General features: G+C 57.9%; 1 protein-coding gene across 5 annotated transcripts in view; it reads left to right on the forward strand.

Annotated features, from left to right (window-relative positions):
* The window catches only part of ATP2A3 (ATPase sarcoplasmic/endoplasmic reticulum Ca2+ transporting 3), a 34,504-nt gene extending 17,807 nt beyond the window's left edge, over positions 1-16,697 (forward strand). The window contains exons 11-22 of one of the 5 annotated variants that reach the window (XM_014832602.3): positions 457-588; positions 980-1,105; positions 2,045-2,263; positions 2,378-2,713; positions 4,446-4,666; positions 5,571-5,773; positions 6,385-6,470; positions 10,407-10,540; positions 11,519-11,636; positions 12,164-12,281; positions 12,622-12,694; positions 15,254-16,697. In XM_014832602.3, coding sequence (XP_014688088.2) covers positions 457-588; positions 980-1,105; positions 2,045-2,263; positions 2,378-2,713; positions 4,446-4,666; positions 5,571-5,773; positions 6,385-6,470; positions 10,407-10,540; positions 11,519-11,636; positions 12,164-12,281; positions 12,622-12,694; positions 15,254-15,317 — 1,830 coding nt within the window. In that variant the 3' untranslated portion in view covers positions 15,318-16,697. Of the gene's footprint in view, positions 1-456; positions 589-979; positions 1,106-2,044; positions 2,264-2,377; positions 2,714-4,445; positions 4,667-5,570; positions 5,774-6,384; positions 6,471-10,406; positions 10,541-11,518; positions 11,637-12,163; positions 12,282-12,621; positions 12,695-15,253 lie in introns of those variants that run through there. The other 4 variants (XM_014832603.3, XM_014832604.3, XM_014832605.3 and 1 more) reach the window with 4 other exon arrangements.
* Positions 16,698-20,872: the final 4,175 nt, after the last annotated feature.

Genomic DNA, 20,872 nt, shown 5'->3' on the forward strand with positions numbered 1-20,872 from the left:
AGACATGGCACTGCTTGGTAAGCCATGCTGTGGCAGGCATCCCACATATAAAGTAGAGGAAGATGGGCACATATGTTAGCTCAGGGCCAGTCTTCCTCTGCAAAAAGAGGAGGATTGACAGCAGATGTTAGCTCAGGGCTAATCTTCCTCAAAGAAAAAAAAAAGAAAGAAAGAGGAATCTGGTGAAGGAGGCTGATGCGGAGCAGGCAGAGAACGAGGCGGAGGACAGGGAGAGTGTGTGGCCATCGATGTCAGGGGAAAAGGGAGGGTCGGATCGGAAGGTGAGCATCAGTGCAAGACACTGCTCAGACCCCAGGTCAGCTGGGCTGGTGCAAAGGCAGTTACAGGTAACTCCGGCAAAGGGAGCCCAGGGGGCAGGGAGTGAGTGGGAGGCGAGGCTGGGGGGCCCGTGGGGGCTGCCCTGCCCCTCATTCCCTGTACCTTGGGCCCCACCAGGCCAAGGGTGTGTATGAGAAGGTGGGAGAGGCCACGGAGACAGCCCTGACTTGCCTGGTGGAGAAGATGAACGTGTTCGACACCGACCTGCAGGCCCTGTCGCGGGTGGAGCGAGCCAGCGCCTGCAACACGGTGAGCAGGCCGGGGGGCTCAGGCCACAGGCCACTTGGCTGGGGCTCCTGGGGCATCCGGAGAAGGGAGAGAGGAGAAGGAAGCCTTGGGAGGCTTCTGGGGAGAGGAAGGCTGTCAGACTCTAGTCAGACCTGGCTAGGGAGAAAAGAAAGGAAAAGGCCGAGTGTGGGCAAGGACAGGAGCTGGGGAGGGCACAGCATGGTCAGGAAATAGCAACTTGGCATTTCTGGGGCGGGAGAGGGAGATGCAGGCCTTGAATGCCAGGGTCAGAGGAGGACAGACACTGTCCCACAGGGAGCAAGTGACACTTCCCGGGCCTGAGCAGCTGGGGAGAAGGCAGCGGGAGTGGCTGGCTCTGCCCCACCCTCCCTAACCCACCTGGGCCCTGCAGGTCATCAAGCAGTTGATGCGGAAGGAGTTCACCTTGGAGTTCTCCCGAGACCGGAAGTCCATGTCGGTGTACTGCACACCCACCCGCCCTGGCCTGGCGGCCGAGGGCAGCAAGATGTTCGTGAAGGTGGGGCCTGCCTGACCGGCCTGGGACCCATGCGCTCCTGGGGTCCCTGGGGCTCCTGCAGCCGGAGACGGCAGCTGTGGGAGGTGTGAGACTAAGGGAGGGGTGCGGCCCACTGTGAAAGCAATGAATCCAGAGCGAGGGTGGGCAGCCTGCGGTGGAGAACTGGGAGCAGGCTCCAGGCTTGGGGGAGGTAAAGCCAGGGCCAGCCACCGAGGCCTGCCCCTCACCGTGGTCCCAGCTCTGGGCTGAGAGGCACCTTGGGGTCCCCCATGTTCCTCCGTGGGCCTCGGTCTCCCCATCTGAGCGGCAGGGTCAGGCTGGAAGGTCTCAGAAGCCCTTTTGCCTCTGAGGAGGGGTGGGGGGGTGTCGGGGTGGTTGGTGCCCATCTTTGGTGCTTTCTGTTTTGGAAACCGAGTCCCAGTGAGGGAAGGAACCAGCTCCCATCCAGACCTGCCCACAGCACCACCTGTCGCTGCTTTTGAACCTGAAGTAGGAGTCACAGACCTAACTTCACCCCACAGTGGAGGTTTTAGCCCCTTTGGAAATGAAAAGGCTTGAGGGTCAACCTGTCACCGCCAAGCCCACCCTCCCAGAGCCACACCCACCATACCCTCAGCATGGCTGTATTTCTGGTCCGGGCAGAGCTCAGCCTGCCTCCCACTGCTGAGCGCCCTACAGAATTGGGATCCTGGTAGCACCAGGCTGGTGTGGGGAGGGTGCCACCTCATGGGTGGCTGTGATCTGCCCCCTGTTCCCTTTGGGTTTTCTCACAGTGGGACCCACTTGGTTCCCACTCTGGGCTTTCCAAGAATGGATTCTGGCATTCATTGTGTGTCCCCTTGGGTGGCCTTTCCCCGTGTCTCAGTTTTCTCCATTGGGCAGGAGGGTGGGGAGGAGTGCTGACTGATAGACTTCCCTCCCCTCTCCCCCACTCTGCAGGGGGCCCCTGAGAGTGTGATCGAGCGCTGCAGCTCAGTCCGCGTGGGGAGCCACACAGTGCCGCTGAACGCCACCTCTAGGGAGCAGATCCTGGCCAAGATCCGCGACTGGGGCTCAGGCTCGGACACGCTGCGCTGCCTGGCGCTGGCCACCCGAGATGCACCCCCAAGGAAGGAGGACATGCAGCTGGACGACTGCAGCAAGTTTGTGGAGTACGAGGTGGGTGCTGGGGCAGGGTGCCAGGGCTGGGAGCCGGGGGTCTACCTGCAGCGGCTGGGCAGGTAGCCGGTTGAGGATGGGCCCGGCCCCACCTGTACCTGCCCCCTCCTACAGACGGACCTGACTTTCGTGGGCTGCGTGGGCATGCTGGACCCTCCGAGGCCCGAGGTGGCTGCCTGCATCACACGCTGCTACCGGGCGGGCATCCGAGTGGTCATGATCACAGGGGACAACAAAGGCACAGCTGTGGCCATCTGTCGCCGGCTTGGCATCTTCGAGGAGACGGAGGACGTGACGGGCAAGGCCTTCACGGGCCGCGAATTTGATGACCTCAGCCTGGAGCAGCAACGCCACGCCTGCCGCACGGCCCGCTGCTTCGCCCGTGTGGAACCTGCACACAAGTCCCGAATCGTGGAGAACCTCCAGTCCTTTAACGAGATCACTGCCATGGTGAGGCCACAGGACGGGAGGCTGGGTGAGGAGTTGACGGGGGGGCACTTGCCACAGGGCTTGGAAAGACCAACCCGTGCACCCTGCCTCCGCTTCATTCTTATTTTTTCCAATATTTTATTACAAAAAATTTTAAACACAGAATCTGAGATAATTTTATAGTGAACGCCTGTATGTCCACCATGTGGATTCTCCAGGAACATTTTGTTATATTTGCTTTATCGCATGCCTTTCCATCTGTCCATCCTTAATCCACCTTTTCTTAAATGCACTTCAGAGTGCCTTGCAGACCTCAGTACACTTCACCCTCACATACTTTAGGATGCATACGCCAGAGAGCAGTATTTGTGGTTCTGTTTTTACTCTTTGAGGTAAAACTTGCTTGTCATGAAACGCACAAGTCTGAAGCGTACCATTCAGTTGATGAGTTTTGATAAATGCACATGCCTATGTCAGGCAAGCCCTTGTTGAGATAGAGGACGTCACCATCAACCCGTGAAGTTCCCTCCTGCTGCTGCCTCCCCAGCAGGCCCCTCTCCCCCAACAGGCAACCGCCCATCCTATTGTTTTTCACTGTGGATTGGTTTTGCCTGTCCTAGATTTTCCTGTGAATGGAATCATAGAGCATCTACTCTTTTGTGTCTGGTTTCTTTCTTCTGAGATTTATCCCTGTCGTTGCAGTATCAGTAGATGGTTGTGTTTTTATTAAGTAGCAATCCCCTGTGTGACTATACCACAGTTTGTTTATCTGTTCACTTTTGGATGGACATTTGGTTTGGGCTCAGTTTTTGTTCTGTGTCATTCTTGATGATCTGATCCTTGACCTTGACCTCACCTTTGTCCTGGCCTCTGTTGCTCTCCAGTCCTTTACCTTGAACTTAATCCTGACCTGTGACCCAGCCTTGACCTGGATGCTGAGCTAGGCACCAACCTTGACCTGACTACAACTGTAACCTGGTGTTTGACCTTATTTTTGACCTTCTGTCGGCATGATCCCTGACCTTGATCTTGACCATCTTAATCTGATTCTTTACTTTGAGCTCAACCCTAATATGGGTCCAGTCTTGACTTGGACTCTGACCTGATCCTTGACGTTGACCTTGACCCCCCCCAACCGAATACTTTATGTTGACCTCAACTTTGATCTGGCCTCCAATCTTCACTTTGACTGCAACTCCAGCCTCAATTGTGACGTCACTCCTGATGTGGACCATAACCTTGACTCGGCCTCTGCCTTTGACTTGACTTCTACCTTAATCTAATTTTTTAATCTTTAGCCTGAGTCCAGTCTTGACCCTGACCTTCGCCTTGACCCCAACCTTCACCTTGACTACAACACCTACGTGGTGCTTGACCTGGGCCACAACCTTGACCTTGTCCCTGATTTGACCTTAACTTTTCCCTAACCTCAATTTCGTCTTCTACTCCACATCCAACCTGAATTCCATCCCCGCCCCCATCGTTGGCCCAGCCTCATCCCCGTCCCCCACTCACCGTCTTCTCTGACCTTAGGCTTGATCTTCTCCTCAACTTTGTCCTTGTCTGCACTCCTTGCCTTCTCCTTAGCCTCATCCCCAGCCACTTCTAAGCTCTTGACCTCTCCATTTGTTCTGTCCAGCTGTCTGCTTCGGGGACATCCCCTGAGCGTGGGGATGGGCTGAGTTGAGGGGGTCAGGGAGGGGAGGTAGATGGGAAATTTCTCAGGTGTGATCCTACCTAATCTGGCCCCCAGACTGGGGATGGGGTGAACGATGCCCCGGCTCTGAAGAAAGCAGAGATTGGCATTGCTATGGGCTCCGGCACAGCTGTGGCCAAGTCAGCGGCAGAGATGGTGTTGTCAGACGACAACTTTGCCTCCATCGTGGCTGCGGTGGAGGAGGGCCGGGCCATCTACAGCAACATGAAGCAATTCATCCGCTACCTCATCTCCTCCAACGTCGGCGAGGTCGTGTGGTGAGGCCCTGCGTTCCCTCCTCCCAGCCCTCTGGACCAGCTCTGCATCCCTGAGACGGGGGAAATGCGTGTTCCTGGGATGGGGCTGCAGGGATGGCAGCACACAGACCCTGCCCTGGCTCGAGCCTCCCAGGGTCCTGATTCATGGCGGGCAGGGGCAGGGACACTTCATCATTCTCCAGGGGCCCTGGTGCACCCCAGTCCCCAAGGAGGTGACTGAAAAGTCCCCTACATCCCTCCAGCCATAACGTTCTTCCCACTTTCAGAGTCACGCCAGATGGGAAAACTCTCCCCACCTTTGGATAGTGATGTGTCCGTGTGTACACCTGGTGTGCATGCCTGAATGAGAGGTGTAGGTACACGTGTGCGTGTGTGCTCTTGTGCATTTTTGGGCATGGACACAAGTGCAGAGGATTTGTGCCAGTGTGTGATCGTGTACACACTTAGCTTCACATGTTAGAGGTGCCTGTGGGGATGGGGAGCACCTGTTTGCCTGGACACCTGTGAGTCCTGCATCTCTGCTCGTCGGAGCAAGCGTGTCAGTGTCTGCTTGTGTTGGGGGATTGTGTGGCCTGTGCTAGGTTTTTGCACATGCCTGTGAACAAATGTGTGTATGCTTGGGCACGCACTGTCCACATGTGTGTGTGCATGCCCTAAAGAGGAGCTGTGTCCTAACAGGAGAGGCCTGAATTTAGTGCAGATGTGTCCGGCTCCAGAGGTGGGACTGGGGGCGACAGGAGTGGCCAAGTGGGAGGCAGAGCCATGTACACACACCTCTCACTCCTGCACACACATCAGAACTAGCAGAGTGAGGCGGGACTGCTGTGGAGACCCCGACTTGGGGTGCAAGTAGGAGCTGGACCCTCCGTTTTCTGGGGGCTAGAGCCCATAACTCTGGTTCCAGCATCTTCCTCACGGCAATTCTGGGCCTGCCCGAAGCCCTGATCCCTGTGCAGCTGCTCTGGGTGAACCTGGTGACGGATGGCCTACCCGCCACGGCCCTGGGCTTCAACCCCCCAGACCTGGATATCATGGAGAAGCAGCCCCGGAACCCTCGCGAGGCCCTCATCAGTGGCTGGCTCCTCTTTCGATATCTGGCTATTGGAGGTGAGTGGAGGGCCCCAGCCCTCAGTGGGGTTCCAGGAGCTTCCTAAGACCTTTCTATCACTTAGGCTTGCCAACTGCAGATGGTGTGACTCAGCCTGGCTTATGCCAAAAGAAACTGTGTGGGCTCATGTAACTGAAAAGGCTAGTGCATGCCTCAGGCATGGCTGGATCCAGGACTCAGACAGTATCATTGGCATATTTTGGCTCTGCTTCAGCTCCATTCTTAGGCAAGTGCCCCTTGGGGTGGCAGAATGGCTGCTGCAGCTCTAGCCCTTATGGTCACTCCATTATAACCCCAAATTCAGCAGAAGAGAGAGCCTCTTATCATACTACTCCCTCAGTAGTATGATAAAAGTCTCAGGCCTTTTCTTGGCCTAAATAGGGTCACCTGTTTATCTCCTAGCCAATCACTGTTGCCAGAGGTTGGCAATCAGCATCTGCCACGTCAATGTGCACCACTAGCACCAAGAGCAGGTGCTGCAAACCACATGGCTTGGAGGAGGAGAGGGTGATTCCCTGATGGAAATACAGGGCATTATGAGGAGGGAGAAATGGATGCCAGAAAACCGCAGCTGCCCACATAGCCGGTTTCCCCCTGCTCTTCCCCACAGTGTACGTCGGCCTGGCCACAGTGGCTGCCGCCACCTGGTGGTTCCTGTATGATGCCGAGGGACCTCACGTCACCTTCTACCAGCTGGTGAGCAAGTGGCGGCCGGAGAGCCTGTTAGAGTTATTTCTGAGGTAGAACTCAGCCCGGGTTGTTGCTGGCGTTCCAGCGGAAAGGGGTGTAGAGCCCTGAGGTTGGCCAGCACTGTCCCTCCCCACCCCCACACACACATACAGACATCCACCACGAAGGGGCCAGGCACCAAAGCCATGGGAGACCTAGAGATGGCAGCCCAGCCCCCAGGCCAGGAAGCAGCTACTTCCCTCTCCCGGTCATTAGTTAGGGGCGACCAAAGGGCATAACTGCCCAGGAGTACCTTTCTTGGGAAACCCCCGAACATTGAGGGCTCAGAGATATGAGCCCCTAAATGACGGGACTTCAGGCAGAGGGTCGAACTGAGGAGATCAAGAGTGAGGGAGGGGGCTGGCCCCAGGGGCCTAGGGGTTGAGTTCAGCATGCTCCCCTTTGGCAGCCCGGGTTCACTTCCCGGGCGCAAACCTACCCCACTTGTCTGTCCATGGCCAGGCTGCGACAATGGCTCACATACAGAACAGAGGAAGATTGGCAACCAATGTTAGCTCAGGGCAAATCTTCTTCAGAAAAGAAGAGTGGAGGGAAGGAGTCTGCCAGGCTCCCTCGCTTCCCATAGCCAACATGTTTTTTGGTGAGGGGACCCACTGACCTCTTGAAGTCACCTGGCTGGCAGGTGCTCACCATGGGGCTGGCCTAGCTCAGCACAGCCCTGGAAGCAAGCCAGGAGACCCGTCAGCTGCTGTCTGTCAGTCTGTCCTTCTTTCTGAGCAGCCAGTGCATCTCCTTTGCTCGAAAGAGTCTTCACGGTGATTCTAGCAAAGCCGGCTCTGGGTTTCTCGTCTAAAGCCGAGAGCTGCAGAGATGCGGAATTTTCTTCCTCTGGGTGTGCCTGCCTCAAGGGAGGGACCCTGGCCTCCTGCCCATCCCCTGGAGCGTCAGGGGAGTAGATCAAGCGGCTTCTCCCTGCACAGTCCTCCCCACCCTGAGGGTGGCATAAGGGCTCTTTCCGGGGTTCTGCAGGGTCACACCTAGGTTGAGGCAGCGCAGGGACCCTTTCCTGGCACCCCCCAGCCCTCCAGTCCAAGAGGCTCTCCCTTCTGGCTGCAGTGCAGAGCATGGTCCCAGGCTCTCATCCCAGAGGCTGGTGTCCCCAGCCCTCGGCAGAGGTCAGGTCCCAGCCTCGGACCCCTCTGCTCAGTTAGCTGCTGTGGGAGCAGTGGAGTGCATAGTGGGGATGTGCTCATCGCCCAGCTGCTGCCTCCTTCCAGGCGTCGCTCCGTACCATCCCTTATACTGTGGACCCTGAATCTCCAAAGGACCCCCCCCCCCAAGCAACCAGACATTTTTTCTGAGCAAAGTCCCATATATCCAGCTGGATACCTCCTCTGGGATGTCCCACAGGCCCACTGCACCCACCAAGTCCAGAATCTATCAGCTTTCCCTCAAACAGCCCGTCTCCTCCATCCCCTCTGGAGTCCACTGCCTGCCTGGTCACCCAAGCCAGGCACCTCGGGTCATGCGAGACACACACCCCACGCCCACTACCCTTCAGCCCCCAGTCCCCTTGGTGCCACCTTCTCAACTGTCCTTGGGTCATTCCCTTCCTCATTTATCCACTTGATCATGAAATGGGTATTAGGCACCGACTGTGTGCCAGGCACAAATTACTAGGGCCGTGAGAGTGACTGAGCAGGTGGTCTCTGCAAAGAGCTTACAGACTGGTAGGGGAGAGAGCCATGGAAATGGGCAGTCACATTTCAAGGTGAGAGGTGCTTCTGCAGAGAAAAGGCAGGTGGCTCTGGGACTCGCAGGTGGTCAAGGTTAGACCTGAGGTAGAACTTTCAACTCCGGTTGGAATTTCAGGAGAGGAGCCCAGAGCCCTATGATTCCTGGAGGAAGCTGCCAAAGGGCAGAGAGTGGTTATGAGCGCAGAGCATGGACCTGGGATCCAGGCTGCCTGGGTTCACTCTCTAGTTCCACCACACACTAGCTGTGTGACTTTGGACAAGCTACTTAACCTCTCTGTTGGTTTCCTCATCTGTAAAATGGATCATAACAGTCCCTACCTCCGAGGGCTATGGAGAGGATTAACTGAGTCAATACTTGTTAAGTGTTTAGACCAACACCTGCCACATAGCAAGAGCTACTAAGTGTTAATTAAGTGAAAGAAACCCAGAGGGGGCCTTGCAGGATAAGGTAAATAAGAACCAGCAAGGGAGGCAAAAAGGAGGGAGTAGGCAGAGTAGCGGCTTCACTCAAAGAAACAGGCCCCCACCCCTCTAGGGCTCCTGATGAACCCTTGAGAGAGAAGTCCCAGCCCTGAACGTCTTCTGATAAACGATGCGGGAGGTTGTACTGTGACCCACGACCTGGGGCATAATGTGTTTGTGGCAGGTGCTCACTGGCAAAACCCAGGAGGTCTGACCTGGGCTGGGCGTTTATCTGCTGGAACTTCTTGATATGATTCTGTTCACATTGTCTTCCCCGCGCACGTGCATGAGGATCTAAGCATGCAATGCTCGATGTGCGCACTGTGTGTGTGGGTGTCTGTGCGTGCGTGTACCTGTGCACTTAGGCTGTTGAGATCTGGGAGGTGGGGACTCATGGTGACAGCACAGACAGGAGCATTTGGTCCCCTTGGTCATGGCTGGGTTCAAGGTTTAGGACGTTTTCTCTGCTCTGTGATCAGCGCCAAATAAAAACATGACTTGCCGCAAATACTGGAGCTTGGTTTTTGGAGAAAATCCCACTGTTGATTTAAATGAGATGAGATTCTCCATTTCTTTGTTAAACTAAGGAATCTAGCCAAGCCATAGTCTTCTAGCGTTTTTCATCCTGCGTGAGAGAGAAGAGGAGAGTGCCAGCGGCCCCTTCTGGCTGACAGTCTCCTTACTGGCATTCACGCGGTGTGGGAAAACAAAGATGTTTTTACTGGACAGGAGGTCAGACAGCCTGTCATTTTATAGGTTTCTCTTTGAGGGTTATTTTCAAAGCACGTGGCCCCAGTTTCTAAACCCTTAGCTTAAGAGATCTCTGTGTTCTTACCTTAAAAGATGCGACTCCAGAGAACAGATTTGTATTATTGGAGAACGGAGCTGTTTAATGGTTATGAGCATTGATACGCCTCCCCATGATGTGGAAGAGAGCAAGACGGAAGCTCTCACACATGTCCTCAGTTCAGCATCTTATCAGAGCAGGTTCTGTGGGCAAGGTTTATGCGCAGGAAGAAAACTGTCCCCTGGGGCTGCTGGGGCGAGGGCCACTTCCTTTCTCGAGCCCTGAGAGCTCCTTGTGAGTTATGAAGAAGCTGTGTAGCAAGCCTGCAGCTGGCAATTTGTTAGTCCATGTCGGAGGTGTAAAGCAGGGCTGGGCGAGCTCGATTCCCGTGCGGAAATGGAGGGAGGCGTGAATGGGGTCTTCTTGATTAATAGTGGGTGGGGCATGTGTAGCCTCCATTTTCTCCCCACTGCAGGTGAATTCTCTTCAAGCGTCATTTTGCTGATTGGTTTTCATATGCGTTTCCTTATTCAGGGGTCTTGGTTAATCACCACCACTCCCCTGCCCCTGCGATACTCAGGGCCCCCCATGCACCTTCAGGGTAAAGCCTGGACCTGCCCCTGGTCCCAGGGTCCCATGCCGTCCTCCCCAGCCTAATGCCAGCTGCTCTCCCTGTGTCCCTCCCTACCGTTGCTCCAGAACAGTCTGCCCACTGATGCACATGCTTCTCTCACTGGCCCCGTGCAGCCCCTCTGCCCACATCCTGGGTGAGCACCCTTCCTGGACCCTCCCTTTGGCAGTGCTTGGCCTGCTGGTTGTGCTGAGTCCTCAGATGTGGGCTGAGGGCGGAGTGAGGCTTCCCTCTTCCCACGCACCGGCCCCGCCCCTGACCACTGTTCTCCCCGACCCCACCCGACCCGGCTGTGGTGCCCTCAGAGGAACTTCCTGAAGTGCTCCGAGGACAACCCTCTCTTTGCCAACATTGACTGCGAGGTCTTCGACTCACGCTTCCCCACGACCATGGCCTTGTCTGTGCTGGTGACCATTGAAATGTGCAATGCTCTCAACAGGTGGGCTGGGCAAGAGGGGCCTGGAGCTGGGGTGAGGGGTGGGGGCTGAGGGTCAGGCAGGGCCCAGAATTGGGATCAGAGGGTCCAGGATTGTGGGCTGAGGGGCAGAGGGCCCTGGATCGGGGTCCGAGGGGCAGAGGGCCCTGGATTGGGGTCCGAGGGGCAGAGGTGTCCAGGATTGGGGTCCGAGGGGCAGAGGCCCCAGGATTGGGGTCCGAGGGGCAGAGGGCCCTGGATTGGGGTCCGAGGGGCAGAGGGCCCAGGATTGGGGTCCGAGGGGCAGAGGCCCCAGGATTGGGGTCCGAGGGGCAGAGGGCCCTGGATTGGGGTCCGAGGGGCAGAGGGCCCTGGATTGGGGTCCGAGGGGCAGAGGCCCCAGGATTGGGGTCCGAGGGGCAGAGGGCCCTGGATTGGGGTCCGAGGGGCAGAGGGCCCTGGATTGGGGTCCGAGGGGCAGAGGTCCCAGGATTGGGGTCCGAGGGGCAGAGGGTCCAGGATTGGGGTCCGAGGGGCAGAGGGCCCTGGATTGGGGTCCGAGGGGCAGAGGTCCCAGGATTGGGGTCCGAGGGGCAGAGGGTCCAGGATTGGGGTCCGAGGGGCAGAGGGCCCTGGATTGGGGTCCGAGGGGCAGAGGGTCCAGAAGAAGGTTTTGAGAGTCCTTGGGGGACAGAATTGGGATCAGGAGACAAAGGGGCCAAGATTGGGGTCTGAGGAAATAGAAGGGCCAGGAATTGGGTCTGAGGGGCAGAGAAATGGGGTCCAAGCCCTAGGAGAGGCTCCTGGGGGCTGAACAGAAAGTAGTGACACACCCGTCCGGGCTGCACTGGCCTCCCAGAAGGGCTCAAGAGCTTAGGCCCAATTAAGGAAATGCTGAGGCTCGGGCCGCCCCTTGCACCTCCACGTGGGCAGATGGGTGGGTGCCTACAGCAGGGCCTGCCTGCATCCTGGCCCGAGGTGAGTGCCCTGTGCCCTTGGCAGCGTCTCAGAGAACCAGTCGCTGCTGCGGATGCCGCCCTGGCTGAACCCCTGGCTGCTGGCGGCCGTGGCCATGTCCATGGCACTGCACTTCCTCATCCTGCTGGTGCCGCCCCTGCCTGTGAGTTGCCGTGCCACCCACTCCCCTGCGCTGGCTCCTGGGGTGACAGCGTCCATATCCTCTGACTTAAGGCCCTGGGCTGGTCACTGGCCCTTCTGGGCCCCTTTGCGATGGAAACTACCTGGAGGACTGGGGGAGGGGAGGTCTGAAGGTGCTCAGTGCCTGCAGCCAGTGCTCAGACCTGGGCCAGCCACCGTCCTCCAGGTGTGTCCCCTCTTTCGAGAGCGCCCAGACTGGAGGAAAGAAGAGGTGGAGAGTCTCCCAAAGCTGGGGCCGGAGGAAAGACTGTGCTCTTTCCCGGTGTGGAAGCCCTCCTGTTTCCCAACAGGACCAATGGGATTTGGTCCTGTGAGTGAGGGCCGGGAGGGCACTTCAGGCAGAGCAAACAGGTGGACAGAGATCTGGAGGTGGGACCTCGAGGGGCATCCTGGACGTGCTCATGCAGCGCTTGCTGTGGCTGGGCATGTGAAGCGGGCAGATTGGAGGGCACTGGCCAGTCCTTCCTTTAACGAGTCCGCCCCCTCCAGCTCATTTTCCAGGTGACCCCACTGAGTGGGCGCCAGTGGGTGGTGGTGCTCCAGATATCTCTCCCTGTCATCCTGCTGGACGAGGCCCTCAAGTACCTGTCCCGGAACCACGGGGACGGTGAGTGCGAGGCCCCACCCCCGACCGCCTCCCCGCCTCTGCTCTGGACCCCTCCCCCCCTCCCCGGGGCCATGCAGGCTTCAGCCTCAGAGGGAGGGGTTCTTGGATCGCCCAGTGGAGGACACGAAGGGGCTCTGGCAGCCGTGACACATGGTGCCTGCAGGGTCTTGTGCTGCAGGGGTCAGGGCCCCAGGCTCACTGGGCAGCCAGCGGGAGCACTGCATCGGGCCACGCCACCTCGCTCTCCTCACTTGCCACCAGCCCTGCATGGCCAGGCCCGCTGTGCTCTTCTCTGGCCCTTGGCCTTTGACTTCTCTGAATCCGGCCTGTCTTTATCCAGGCATTCTCAGGACAGTCTCCCAGGCATGGAGTGGGCAGCAGCTGACCACCTCCTGGACCCCAGACCACACCGGGTTGGCCTCTTTGGTGTCACCTTGTGGATGGGTGGAAGCAGGGTTCTCTGTTTCTGAGTTCACATCTCTGAGTCTGCCTTAACCCAGGAGCAGGGGACAGAATGGCAGGAGTTGGGGGTAGGGGACAGCGTGTAGAGCAGGCTGGGGCCTGGCATCCTTCTGCCTGCCTCTGCCGGGCAGTGCTCAGCGGGTGGGCGACTGAACCTCCCCAGACCAAGGGAGGCAGCATCATTCTCAGTTCTCATGGCACAGCTGCCAAGAGAGGGAGAAAGCTGGGGCAAGAGACTCGCAGTCCCTGGGAGTTTGATGGAGGCAGTTGCCCCGTGGCCAGGCGCTATGACTGGGGTTAGGCCCAGCAATGGCTGAGGCCTGCACTGGAGTGGCTGGGTCCTAGAGGGCCACCTCTGGCAGGAATGTGTCCTGGCCCCAAGGGAGGGTGCCTGGGGGGGGGGGGTGCTATAAATAGATCACGTGCCTGTCATTCCACAGGGCCCAAGGCAATCAATTGAACCCCATCTCCCACACTGGCCAGCCCTCCAGGGCACGGCAAATATTTCTTCTTATTAAAAGGCCAGAAAAAGTTGGCCTTCTCTCTCTGGAGAAGCTGGCCCACCACAGGTCTGTCCAGAGGGTGACTAGACACATGTTGGGGGGCTCACCCTAGTGTGGAAGTGGGTGCTCAGCCACAGCAGGGCCCCTTGGAGCCTGTGGGTGGGGTAGGGGGGAGCTGGACAAGACATTCTGTCTCCTGCATGGTTCTTTCTGGTCCACCCTCTGTGGACACTCCAGGGAGGTGAAGAGGGGGAAATGGGTCTATCGCCTAAAACTCCATCTGTGAGAGCCAAGGCATCCCCAGCTCCAGCTGGAATATAGGGGTAGTCTGCTAGAAGATCCACTGGCCAGCCGCGACCACAGTAACTCACCTGCAAAGCCAGGCCTCCTGGGGACGTGGGCAGCTGGGGCAGCTTCTCTGTCATCCTCAAGAGTCTTCCTCAGCAACCATAACTGCCAAGGGGTTCAACACATTTTCTTGAGAAAATTTAAAAGTGAGAAAATTTCTCAGCCAATGGGGAAAAGCCTGTCTTGGCCACTGTCCAGCACTGGCTGCTGGACGGTAGAGGATTCCAGGCCCGGGTAGAGAGAGCAGACCCCTAGCAGAGCTGGAGTTGGGGGTAGTCTCTAGGAGAGGTGGGGTTTGAGCTGAGGTTGAAAGAGATGGGTGGAACCTGGTGGAGAGGGGCTGGGTGAGCATGGCCTGGCATCTCTAGGGAGACTGGGGCTGGGAATGCAGGGGAGAGAGGTGAGGCCGGAACATGGCAAGGGCCTCGAAGGCCAAGGTAAGGACCCTGGACATTCTCCTCAGGGCAGTGGGAGCCACAGAAGGGTGGAAGTGTAGGAGGGGCTGGTGCCCATGGAGGACAGACAGGAGGGGGTGAGAATAAAGGCAGGGAGGCTGGGGAGCCGTGTTGAGCTGCTCTGGGGGGGGCAGACACTGAGTCCAAGCCCAGGGTGAGCTGGTCCTGGGCAACGCCTCCACCTCCACCTCCACCGTTGACCTGAGATGTTGACCATGGTCCCGGAGAGGTTTGGCTTGAAAAGTGGTGCCCTGCTGTCAGGAGCAGCTGTGGGGCCCACAGGATGGACTCAGGCTGGGCCTCTGTGGCCACATCTGAGAGGTGGGGTGGAGTGTGCCCGCTGGAAGCCAAGACGGCTCTGCCCCATGTAGCTGCAGTCCCTCGGGCCTCCTAAAGCCGGACGGGGCGTTATGTTCCCAAGCCAGCCTAGTGGCCTTTTAGGGAAGTTTTCCTGAGGCCCGATGCTCATGGCTCCCCCATGATTTACAAGGGATGTGTCCTGGGGAGAAATGTGGATGCCGGGTCAGCCCCAGGGGGGTGGGGGGCCTCCTGGCTCTCCCCAGGTGTGGCTGAGCAGCTGTCAAGCAGAGGCCTGTGGGCTGGGCTGAGGGGAGGGGAGGCCTGGAGAGGCTGAGTGGGGACAGATCTGGGAGGGCCCAGGATATGAGGCGGGCTTGGAGTTTATGCTAAGGGCAGCGGGGAACCATCAAACGGGGTGATGACCTGGGTGTGTAATGTGATGCCAGGGATAGGAAGGTGATGGTGAGGTCAGATGGGGCTGAGGGCAGAGTTGAGAGGCCTTGAGGCCTGGGCAGAGAAGGCAGTGGAGGAAGAGATGAGCTTGAGAGATGTAGGTGGTGAAATCAGCAGGCCTGAGTTTATGGGATGGGCGAGGAGTCAAGGACACCCCAGCTTCTGGACCTTGTGATGGTGAGCGGTGGTTCCCCAAACTGAAAACCAAGAGAAGAACATGCATTGGGGTGGGCTGGGGGCATTGGTGGGACACGTGGAGTGAAGGAGGCCTGGAAGACATCCAGAGGAATGTGTCCAGGTGGCAGCTGGGTACCTGGGGCTGAGGAGATGCAGCGGGGCTGGGGGCTGACTGAGTGATGCCGCAGGAGAGTGGGGCTGTCCTAGAAGAAATGGAGGATGGAAGGGACCAGAAGGGACACACATCTTAACATCCTCTCGGTTTTTGTTCTAGAAGAAAAGGACCAGAAGTGAGTGCTGGAAGCAGAGTGGAGTCTCCCGTGTGTACCTCAGACTGATGGTGCCCAGCGTTCGCCCCCACTCCCCGCGCCACCACCATGCTCGCCCGCTTGCTCACGGGGCCCTGCTGAGGCCGGAACAACCACCTCCAGGCCCAGGCCTGGGGTCTCTGTCCCTGCCGCCATCTGCCTGGGGGCTCTGTAGTTCGTGTCTCTGAGACTCTCCTGGGGAGTTCGCCCCTGAAGCTCCAGCCCAGGAGCTGCAGCTGGAAGGGGCCTGCCCAGAAGCCAGAGCTAGCAGCAGACCCAGAGAGGCAGAGCCCTCCACCCCCAGATCCACCAGCACATTCCGGAACCTCCTCCCCCTTGCTGGGAGACTGGGCATTTCCTTGGTGACCAGTGCCTCTGCACTGACGGAGGACTCCTGGGGGCCACTGTGACCTTTCCTTTAGTGCCTGATCTGGGGCCTGGTTGGCCGGGGATAGTGGGGGAAACATCTGGGCCCAGCTGTGCACAGCAAGGTCAGGCAGCCCCCGCACTCTGCTCTGCTTCCACAAAGTCGGCTCATGAGGGCTTGAGCTTGTTTCTGTTTATATGTGCAGGGAGTTGAAGGGTCAGAGGGGGACACAGGAGTGGAGGAGGGGGGCTGAGCATGGACCCCCTTCCTGGGAGACAGCCAGCCTGCCTGCCTCAGATCAGTGCACTCCCAAACTCAGGTTTCTCTGTCCTAAGCACACAAGACATGCTATCCCAGTGTTGCTTGCTCTGCCAAGCAGGGACTGGATGTACCCACACATCCTTGGGTCTCTGACCACTGTGGCCTCCCACCCTGACCCAGTGCGCAGCCATCTCGCGGTCTGCACAGGGGGGTGATTCTGAGTCCCCTGGACTCTTGGCCTAACTCTTTGCCCCCAGAGTCCCATACACTCGTGAGCCAAAAGGATGCCACGAAGAACGGCCAGTTACCCAAGGGCACTGCCTCTCCCTCCCTCCTTGCTGGAGGAACTCATGTCCACGTGGATCATGTCAGATCATAGGAAAGAGCATTTGCTGGACAGAAATAACTCAGCTTTTGCCCCTTTGGCAAGAACTAACTAGGCATAGAAGAAAACTGAGTAAATGACTGTCTCCTTGGCCTCCTAGCCAGTGTATAAAGTGATTATATGTAAATCAAGACTCATGTCCCCATCCAGGTCCCCAGAATCTTGCAGACAGATGGGCTTCACTTTCTGTGGCCCCTTCCCCCACCCACTCCCCTCTTGCACAGGTTCTAGGGGGCCTGTGCAAGGAGCAGAGTTGGGGAGGGCTCCCCTCGTGCCCACAGAGATTTTCTGCTTCTTTCCTGCTGGGGGAAGGGAGGTCTCACAGCGGTGGCAGGGTCCTGTTCCCACCTGCTGACGTGCAGTTTGGTAGAGAAATAAAGGTTGAATGTCTGGGGCAGTGGAGGACCATCAGTGTCTGCTTTCCTGGAGAGTGGTCCCACCCTCTGCCCACTTGGTGTCTGCCTGGGCCCCACCACCGGCACCCACCCCCATCCCGGGAAACATGAGCAAAGGCGGGGCTCCCACATCACCAGCCAGGGGTCATGGTCTTCCTCTGAGACAAGGCTGAGGAGAGGTGCTGATTCAGAGGGACAGCACTCGACAGTTTGTGAATGTGTTCAAAGCCTGTTATGCATATTACAGTTCACGTATCACCATTGAGGAAACAGGCTGGGAGGGGTTCCTGACTTGGCCTGGGGCAGGGTGGGTCCTAGAGCCTGAATGTCAGGGGCCCCTTGCACCCACAGAGGGGCCCATAGCCCTGGCTGTTCTATGGCTCCTGCGTCTCCCTGAGGTTTCTCTCTTGCTCCTGTCTCTCCTCTCCTCAAACCCCAGGATACCATCCACCTCTTGTCCTTCCAGGCCCAGCTCAAATGCGCGTCCTGAGGCTTCCCTCAGCTCACCTTGTCCAGGGGCCTTTGCGACACTGCCGAGGTGAATTCCTGACTTGCCCAGGTGGCCGGGCCCTATGGGAGCCGGGGCTCTGGGGATGGAATACCCACGTCCCCCTATCTCATTTCCTTTGAAGGGAAGACTTGCTCATGAAGCTTCTCTATCTAATCCTCTCCCCAGCTGCCCTGGGAAGGGGACTCAGGCCTGCCCACAGGGCCAGAGCCAGGGACCAACCACATAATTGTGGGGTTCAGTGCAAAATGAAAATGTTGAGCTCTTTGTTCAAAAGTTAAGAATTTCTTAACAGTGACAGCAGAGTGTTAAACCAAGTGCAGGGCCTTCTGAGCGCAGGGCCCTGTGCAGTCGGCAGGTCACACATGCATGAAGCCAGTCGTGACCAGAGGAGACAGGACCAACTCTTAGGAGCTCCCAGGTTTTATTTGGGGAGGGGCGTCAGGTTTGGGCACACAGCTCACCGTGGGAGCCAGGGATGGGCAGAGGGATGTCCCTTCTACAAGGTCCAGCTATAAGAGCTGTCACATCACAGAACCTTTTCCTGCCCCTCATCTCCCAGGGTCCTCAACCAGCTCCAGGAGACAGGACAGGCAGGGGTTAGGGCTCCAGTTTACAGATGAAGGGCCTGAAGCCCTCTGAGAGTCTGACCGTCTAGCTGGCCTCCTGGTGGGCAGGCAGGGTGTGGCACTAAGTTGGGCCTGGGGGCTTGAGTAGGAGATCACCGGGCTCCAGTGCTCCCAGCAGCCCCTGGGGCTCATGGCCAGGCCTGCTTGGCCTCCACCCCTACCCTGGCCTGCCCAAGTCCAGCCTTGTCCGGCCCACAGCATGGGGCCCTACAGGCCAAGATGGGGCGGCCAAGGTAAACAGCGGTTTCCTACCTCACGGCCGCTCGCCCTGGAGGGAATTCCGGGGCAAGCCCGGCACACTTCTCTCCGGCTAGGGGATGGCGGCTGCCAAAATGCCCACAGCTTCCCCTGCCCCCTCCAGAGGCCAGGCCTACGCTCCTCATGCTGCACTCCTCACAGGGGTAGGAGGGATCCTGTTGGGGCTGCACTGGGAGACATGGAGGGGTAAAAACAGAAAATGAAGACATACGTCCACACAGACCTGAACCTCAGTGTCCGTAGCAGCTATATCCATTGTAGCCCCAAAATGAAAGCAGCCCAAATGTCCATCCGCAGGGGAAGGATGAACAAGCTGTGGTGTGTGCATACAACAGAATACTCTCAGCAATAAAGAGGAGCATGCTGCATATGCAGCAGCATGGATAAGGCTTAACATTCTTGTGCTAAGTAAATAAAGCCAGACCCAGAAAGAGCTCAAACCACATGATGCCACCTTCATGTTTTAGAAAAGGCAAAATGAGCTTGTAGTGACAAAGCAGATGGGTGATTGCTTGGGGTGGGGCGCGAGGGGTTTGGGAAGAGATTGACAGCAAAGAGACAAGAGGGAACATTCCAGAGTGATGGATTGGATTGCAGGTGGTTACATGCATTTGTCAAAACTCGTCAAACTGTGTGCCTAAAATGGGTACATTTTATTGTATGTAATTATACCTCCATGCAGTTTGATTTAGACAGAGAAAAAGCGGTGGGAGCCAGACGAGGTGGTGGGCATGTGGCTGCCAAGTGGGGGCAGCAGTTTAAGCATCATCCCGAGGTGGGGAGGTGATGATCCTCCCATGCAGGTGCCCGGTGTTTGAGGGGCAGGGCCTAGGCCAGGCCCATGGAGTCCCCACATTCCAGAGGCAGGAAGAGGCTGGGGACCAACAGAAATGGCCCCAAAGGATGGGGGAGAACCAGGGGAAAGATGCCTCGGACACTTGGAGGGTCGTGGCCCATAGTAGCATGGGTGGATAGACGGCTGGAGAAGCAGCATGAGGTCCAGGCAGTGGGGAGAAGCCAACCCTGGGGACCCCTGCTGCGACCTCCGCATGGACGCGTGCCCCCCCCCCCCCCCACCGTCTCTGTCAGGCTGGCCTAGGGCCCTGTTCCAGCCGGCGCCTGAGGGCTACTTGGCACTGGTGAGTCCCTAGACACCAGGGAGGCCCAGATCGTGTGCGAGTTGGACTGACCTCTGCGGGCACAGGTGTGACCCCTGCAGCTTTGGGACTCTGAGCGGGCAAGGAGACCCAATGGAGCCTGTGCCGACCCCCTTGAGGGCTCGGGCTGGCCTCCAGGATGGGCAAGGGCCTTTCCATGCTTCACAGAGCCGCTAAATTTAGCCAGGCAGGGGCGGCCGTCCTGGGCCGAGCGTTTGGCAGCACAGCCTTGTCTCCCTACAAGGCCCGGCCTGGTGCCCGAGCCGGCCGCCCAGCCTTTGGGCTTATAAGGCAGGCCTGGCGGCTCGCAAGTGCTGGAGTCTCGGGGTGGGCTCTGGGCCAAGCTCTCAGACTTTGGGGAGCCTCCTTTCCAGCCACCAGCAGACACGGGAGCTACTTCTTGTATGACCTTGGGCAAGGTCAAAAAGCCTCAGCTTCCTTATCTGTAAAATGGGGATTCTAGTCTCTACCTCAGAGGGCCGAGTTCCAGCGTGTGGAAGTGCTGCGTCTCCCGTAAACTCTGAGCCCTGCCCTGCTCACCCCTGCCCCCGAAATGCCTAGAGCAAACACAAGTGTCTGTCCCTGGGAAGCTGGAGTCGGGGCCCAGGGGGGCAATGCGCAGGCCTCAGAAGGAAAGATACAAGCTAGATCCAGTGAAAGGGACAGTGTCCCTGTCAGCTGCCTGTCGTAGTCTTGCAGAGTTACTCGCAAGAAACGGAATTTGGGAAGAGAAATGTGATTGCTTTTATTTCTCTTCCTTCGGGGCACGCTTTGGAGATGATAACATCCCGAATGAGACAGTCCTCCGTGCCAGTCTGTTTTCTGAGCGTCAGGGTCAGAATTGAGACTGTAACAGGAGCACATGTGTGTGCTCCAAGCAAGTCTGTCTGTCCATTGGTCCATCTGCCCTTCAGCAAGCCTGGCTCCTTGGAGGAGAAGAGAGGAGCAGGAGGAGCACATGGTGATGGTGTGAAAGGGACAGATGCAGATTGGAAAGTGGCTGCCTGACTTCTTTCCCTCTCTCCCTCTTTCCTTCCATCCCTTCCTTTCCCCCTCCCCCCTCCCCTCCTCATTTAGTGCCTGCCGCCCCACTGAGTGTCCCCTCCTGAGTGTCTGGAGAAGGGCAGGTAGAGTAGGACATGGAGATGGCTCAGACGCAGTGTCAGCATCCACCCCAGTCCCCACCGCAAGCAGTTCATGGCCCGGGGCCTGCTATTCCAAGGGCCATGGGGTCAGCTGGGAAGCGGACAGGCCCTTTTGTCTGAGGTCAAGACCAGGCCAAGGGGATGTGGCCACCACAGCTCTGGCTGCTAGCAGCTCTTGAGTTTTTCCTTAGAAAAGACAGCCCTCTTAAAGGTGGTGAAACAGTGCAGCCTGAGATTGGTGGGAACTCTGCATGGGGTAAGGCTGATCTGTTTGATGGGGGGATTGGCTGGGGTGCTGGAGGGGGCCGTGGGCCTGCCGTCTGTGGGGGCCTCTTGCTGTCCAGAAGGCGGCTCTGCTAGGACAGGCAGCTGGGACTCCCAGCCCGGGGCCTGGCTCCCTGCCCAGAGCGATTTCCCAGCTAAGGGCCTGTCAGGAAGAAGACTCCGATCAGCCTTCGGGGCGCGGCGACTTGGACTGAG

Source organism: Equus asinus, chromosome 13 (assembly GCF_041296235.1).
Source record: "Equus asinus isolate D_3611 breed Donkey chromosome 13, EquAss-T2T_v2, whole genome shotgun sequence".
NCBI classification, from domain to species: Eukaryota; Metazoa; Chordata; class Mammalia; order Perissodactyla; family Equidae; genus Equus; species Equus asinus.